Source organism: Limulus polyphemus, unplaced genomic scaffold (assembly GCF_000517525.1).
Source record: "Limulus polyphemus unplaced genomic scaffold, Limulus_polyphemus-2.1.2 Scaffold4311, whole genome shotgun sequence".
Taxonomy (NCBI): domain Eukaryota; kingdom Metazoa; phylum Arthropoda; class Merostomata; order Xiphosura; family Limulidae; genus Limulus; species Limulus polyphemus.
Window position 1 is genome coordinate 11933 of NW_013669921.1, and position 7072 is coordinate 19004.

General features: G+C 32.5%; 1 protein-coding gene across 1 annotated transcript in view; it reads left to right on the forward strand.

Moving 5' to 3' along the window:
* Positions 1 to 2250, forward strand: part of LOC106470944 (tectonin beta-propeller repeat-containing protein 1-like) — a gene marked incomplete at its 5' end in the record, with an annotated part of 13610 nt that extends 11360 nt beyond the window's left edge. The window contains one exon of the mRNA XM_022399586.1: positions 1017 to 2250. Coding sequence (XP_022255294.1) covers positions 1017 to 1055 — 39 coding nt within the window. The remainder of the gene's footprint in view (positions 1 to 1016) is intronic.
* Positions 2251 to 7072: the final 4822 nt, after the last annotated feature.

The window sequence follows — 7072 nt, forward strand, 5'->3', positions numbered from 1 at the left end:
TAATCTATTACGTCCGTTGTTATTAGACACTATGAATAATCTATTACGTCCGTTGTTATTAGACACTAAATAATGTATTTTGTTCATTGTTATTAGACACTAAATAATGTATTTTGTTCATTGTTATTAGACACTATGAATAATCTATTACGTCCGTTGTTATTAGACACTATGAATAATCTATTACGTCCGTTGTTATTAGACACTAAATAATGTATTTTGTTCATTGTTATTAGACACTATCAATAATCTATTATGTCCGTTGTTATTAGACACTATCAATAATCTATTACGTCCATTGTTATTAGACACTATCAATAATCTATTACGTCCATTGTTATTAGACACTATAAATAATCTATTACAACCCTTGTTATTAGACACTATAAATAATCTATTACAACCCTTGTTATTAGACACTATAAATAATCTATTACAACCCTTGTTATTAGACACTATAAATAATCTATTACAACCCTTGTTATTAGACACTAGAATGGGGACTGTTAAATGAAAAAAATCCAAATAAAGCACAATAGTTTGTACACTTTTGTCCAGTTAGGAATAATTCTATTACATTTTCTGAAATAATGCAGATGTAAATAGATTTAGAGTTGGTGAAATTGGTCATTTTTGGAAAACGTTTTAAAAGTATATTAGTTCTTATAGCTTACAGTGCCAAAATAAGACACAACTTTGAGATAAATTTTGTACTTGTGAATATACTTCATTGATGAAATTGTTAGAGGCCGACTAACTTATACTCTTCTGTTTTGTAGCTGATTGGTTATAAAACATTAAACTTAACCACAAGGATTCATCTTGTAATAAACTGCTTGTGATAATCAATAAATTGTTACTCTTATTAGATAGCCAATGAATATGAATTTTTTTTTTCCCTTTCAATTGGTCAACTCATCAAGTTCAGTCTGTGTTGATATTTGATGTTTTAATGCAACAAGCCAAAAAATCTAGTTTGACTTTTGGTTTATGTATTTTTTTTTTTACTTTTCTAGGGTGGTTGGCACTATGTCAGCGTACGAGGACATGCTTAGACTTTGAAAGAAAGATATCTAATTATACAGCTACACAGAGCCAGAGAACTGCTACTGAGGTTTCTGAGAAATTGATTTGTTAACTTCTTTTTAGGAAGCGAACATTTGTCTCGGTAGTAAAGGAAATGGAACTTTTGGGACTTCGAAAATTCTTGCTACGTGAATCCTGTGACCTTTGTTTTACATGTTGAGGACAGGAAATTTTTTATTTACTTGATAAGTGTACGATGTTTTGAGTTATCTTTTACTCGCTACAGTGAACTTATATTAGCCTAACATTTAAAAAATACATGGCACTGATGCTAAAATTTATTTCTTTTGATTTATTTAGCAGACAAGCTAGTAAAAGTACGCAAACTAAATATTAAGTTTAATTGTTTATTAGCTTCACAACTTGTTACTGAGTTATTTTGGTTTGGGGGAATTCCACGCCTCATTAGCAACCCTCTATAAGGGCAAATCAAAAGATCAAGGCTGCTGTGGAACGTATATCTGATGCGATTTTTTTACTTACCACAGTGAACTTGTGTGGAAAACATGTGTCGTTTTTTCTAATTAATACTTGTTAATTATTTAGCAGACAAGATATAAAAGATAAATATTCAGTAACAAGTGGACCACAGTGAAGAACATCAGAGAATAGAGGAACACAAGTTAACTCGTTGTTCACTAGTTTAATAGCAGCCCAGATGACTTGTAACACAGGGTGTTTTATTGTACCGATGGCTTATCAAAGAAAGGAACACAAGTTAACTCGTTGTTCACTAGTTTAATAGCAGCCCAGGTGACTTGTAACACAGGGTGTTTTATTGTACCAGTGGTTTATCAGAGGAAGGAACACAAGTTTACTCCTTGTTCACTAGTTTAATAGCAGTCCAGATGACTTCTCACAAAGGGTGTTTTATTGTATTAATTTCTTGTTTTCAGTAAAGAAGCTAGTCACTTATTATCAGAAAGTTTAATAAGTATTATAACTAGTTTCATACTGAACACATCTACTCAGCCTTAATATAACTGACATCTTTAGTATTTGTATTTTTTAAAGGTACCCCGGTGTGTGTGTGTGTGTGGCCAAATGGCTACCTTAAAAAATATTCACAAATAACTATTTAGATTCTGATATGGTTTTTAGATGTTTAAGTTTTGGACTGATCATGTTGGTTTTATTGAAGCGACGAAAGAGGATGGGGATAAATGAAATCAAAAATTGAGACTTAAAGTTCTAATTTGTGTTTTCAAAAAAAAAAGATTATTTCTCACAGAAAGGTTTTTTTTTTTCAATGCAACTTATTAGTTACTAATTAGTTTTGTTCTCTTATAATATAATTTGATGTGTTTTTACGAGTGTTTTCACTCTGATAGAACTGACAGTTTGATTTAACAAGGTCATAATGTTTTTTATAATGTAGCATTGCCGAAATGGGAGGGATAAACAACCAATAGGAATAGAACTACAGATTTGTTTTCCACATTCCTTTGTCCATTATGGATTCAAAATTAGAGGCATGTAAAAATAGCATTTGAAATCTGTCTTTAGTCTCCCTCAGGTCTCTGCCCGAAAAGCCTTTTGTTCAGTATGAGAACTTGATAGTTGGGCTTGTAACGGTCTAAAATAACATGTCACTAGAACCGGGGTTCAACAACAATAAAACAACTTATTAAACTGTAACAACACATGGAATAACATTTAGCAATTACCAAAAAACAGTTAATAAACGCGTATCTGACCAGGGCTTCATTCTAATGTTAATGATCATTAAAACATAAATATCCAAACTATTTCAAATAATAGAATCAGGAAAAAGAACCAGAAGAAGAAAAGACCTGTCCCCCCCCCCAAGCAAAAACTATTCCAAAATCACTTTTCTATGTTAATAACAATATCAAGTGACAAACTTATAATTCACTAATTATCTCGTGATTCAGTTTATGGCAGGGGATTTATTCACTCTGTTAGGTCATGAGAGTACATCTCATGTGATCATAAATTTACATAATTTTTTTCTACATTAATAATATTTGTACGTCACTCACTAGAAAAGCTGGTGTCAGTTTCATAATACTTACATATTTACCTAAAACAAACGTGATCAGCTAGAAGGTGAGTTAACATTTTAACGTAACCAAAAATTCATAGATAAACTATAGAATCAGAACCAAAAAAAACAAAAAACAGAAGAATTCGCTGTCTCACAGGCTGGATGATGAAAGACAGAAGATTCCCTAAAACACTATTTATATATACAATATAACACTAAAAGTTATGGTTTAAACACAAAAAGCATTAGAAACCAACAGGTGAGCCCTAGTGTTGAACGAAAGGCCTCTTGGGCAGTGACTTGTTGGAGGCAATAGATGGATCTAATACTCAATTTTTACGTTTACCTGATTTTGAATCCGCAATAAACAAACTAAGAGGAACGTAAGGGAAAATTCTGTAGTTAACATGATTTATATCAAAAATTAATAATCAAATTTACCAAGGTAGAAAAATAAAATAGTGTGTTTAATAATTACTGTTTTGTACTTATTTATCAAACAAATATGTACCGACATAAATGTTTTTAATCCCATAGAATTAGGATGTTTAAGTACGTATAAGTTTGAAAAGTCAAACGTGAATATTCATAGTACACCATGAAGTTATTTTACACATAACGAATACACTGCCCCGTTCAAATCATTGTTTTTAAATAACGGTGTTGTAAGACAGTGTATTACAAAACTTAATAGTTTTTACTTGTTCTGAATTTCGCGCAAAGCTACACGAGGGCTATCTGCGCTAGCCGTCCCTAATTTAGCAGTGTAAGACTAGAGGGAAGACAGCTAGTCATCACCACCCACCGCCAACTCTTGAGCTACTCTTTTACCAACGTATAGTGGGATTGACCGTCACATTATAATGCCCCCACGGCTGAAAGGGCGAGCATGTTTGGTGGAACAGGAATTCGAACCCGCGACCCTCAGATTGCGAGGCGAGTGCCCTAACCACCTGGCCATGCTGGGCCTGTTCTAAGGAACAATGAAGTCCTGGTTCAGTATTATTGTTACCGATTCCCTATTGTTGCTGGAAATTCAGTGTTTACTTCCCGGATATAAATATATATATATATATATATATATATAAAATTATAATTTCTTCCACTGATAGTCTTTCCAAATTAATCCCAAATGTTTTAATTTTTTTTCTTATTGTCTGAGAAATAATCCATCATCACTGGCCTTTATTATTTATTGCTCCATACAATTAAGCTCCTTGTTTCTGAGAAAAGGTCCAAGATTTAGAAACGTAAGACTTTATTGTTTGCCTGTGTGTAAATAAATGTATTCGGATGTATCGGTTTTTTTTTTGTTCCGTTTTCCACAAACTTCCTGTAATTTGAAGCATTCGTTTCCGATTCCATTTCTTCTTTAATAGTAACTTATTGTTCAGCTGCACTAAGTTAATTTTTCAATGTAATATAGTGAGAAGGCTTTATGTATGTCGAATCAAATGCAGTAAGATTATTTTCAATAAAATCACGAGAAATTGGTGTACATTCCATGAATTGTATAAGACGTAAATAAAGTAATAGATCAAGGTTCGAATTTGAGGTTTTATGCAACTGTTTGGAAAGAGGGAAGTGATCTTGTAATATTTAATTTCTGCAGAATGGTGTATAAAAGACATTTTAATACTAGTAATAAACGTCTGGAACGTTGAGTGTCCAATTAAAGAATAATAAACATAATAAACATGGATAATAAACATGAATAATAAACATGGAGTTATAATATTATTACAAATTTTAACCCTAATCAACATATCTTTAAAAAGTTGGACCCCGGCACAAAATTACCATTATAGTAAGCTCTGGATTGAAATTCCAAAAACCAATTACATTACAACTTTTATTAGGGTTAGCATACAATGTGAACAACAGTGTATGTATTCTAGAGGAAATATGTTGACAAATCAATAAAATACAAAATTACATTGTTCCTCAATATACAAAGAAGTAGTATTAAACCATTCCTTATACAAACAGTGTACCAAAAAATGTTCAAGTCATTATCCATCAATATATGACGAGGTTACCACAATACTGTAACATTCAACTCAAAGTGTACGTTGTGGGTCGCCAGACCCCAACACAGATGTATCCTAATAGTGGACTACGGGTTGAAAATCCAATAAGTAGGTTATTTACAACAATTATCAAACAAGGTTTCTATACAACAGAATATTATAAGCAGTCATTACAGAGAACATTTGTTGAGGTATGAGATGCATATACATGTTTACCACAATGATGTTACAAACAAACAGACCAAATGTACTAATTTGATGGATTATCATCTATAACAATCTATATAGCGAAATAAACGTTTAGAAATTTGGTTTGTTTGCTATAGAGCGTTTGTATGTATGGTGAAGGTCAATGATTGTATGTGGGCCCCAGATAAATATAAGATTATAGCTACGTACTCCATCTGCCTGTCTTGAAACAATAGTGCCATATTGATCCAGGGTTTTTGTTTGACAATTACATGAATTGATATATATTTGTAGTGATTATGTAAAAAAATATACAACCGAAAAAGTCGTTGGTGTCCATGTGTGTGTTGGTGAGGGTTAATCTTGGTATTAATATTGATGTTACTTCGACTTCAAACCACACGCCTATTCTCAATGAACTTTCAATAATATATATAGTGTTCCCAGTTGTTGTTTTTTTCTCATCACAGTCAATATACTGATATTGGATTTGAAGAATATGTAGAATTGATACAACTAATGTAGTTTTTCTGAATTATTTAGCCCACAAGCCATTTAAAGTATGAAGCCCCATCTATCTTTCGATTCGCCACTTGTCATTGAGGGTACCGGTTTGGGGTAATAACCCTCGACAAGGGCAAATCGAAAGAACAAAACTGGGTGACAATATTGGGCTTTATATATATATAATGGCCACATCTTTAAAACTACAAATTCGGGGTACAGATATAACTTTGTGTTGGAAGTAACATGGGCTACGTGGCTGCAGCCTCAGAGGCCATTTTGAGACCAAAGTGACCAATATAGCAAATTTTGGCAAACAGTACGACCAAGTGGTCTTAAATTGAAAAGGCCGGATTTTTTGTTTGTTTTGGTAATGTGTCATCAAAAGGACCATTATTTACATTTCTTCTCTGTGTGAGGACTTCTAATCATTCTATCCATGATCAATTATGTGTTAAAACGATTTACAAACTTCGTGGAGTCTTCGTTTGTGTTCTTTCCCTCTAACTCTCTTTCTTATACACATACATACCTACTCTCTAATTCCCCTTAACTGAAAAAGGCTGGTGCTTTCTCTCGAACGTGCGCGACTAAATAGGCTTGCTTCAGCCATATCTTTTGCTTGGCTTGCGTGAACTCGCAAGAATCAGCTATTTGATGACTTGACAAAAACGTTTGATATCGGCAAATGTTCATTAAAATTATGTTGCAACAAAACGAGAATAAGTCAATTCTTCATTAAATGGAAAGCTAATAAAGTCAGAATAAGCTGCAAACAACACTTGACCACACAGCAGAAATCAGGACAGGGTACTCTGCTAGTAGCAATATAAAATACTTAATAGTGTGAATGAATAGTACATCTTGGTATGAATAGTAATACTAAAAACATCACTGTGGGAATAAATAAGACATTTTAATATGAATAGTAACATAATAATACATCATAGTGGGACATCTTAGTATCAATGGTAATATAATAATACACCATAGCGGGAATAAATGATACATCTTGGTATGAATAGTAACATAATAATACATCATAGTGGGACATCTTAGTATCAATGGTAATATAAAAATACACCATAGCGGGAATAAATGATACATCTTGGTATGAATAGTAACATAATAATACATCATAGTGGGACATCTTAGTATCAATGGTAATATAATAATACATCATAGCGGGAATAAATGATACATCTTGGTATGAATAGTAACATAATAATACATCATAGTGGGACATCTTAGTATC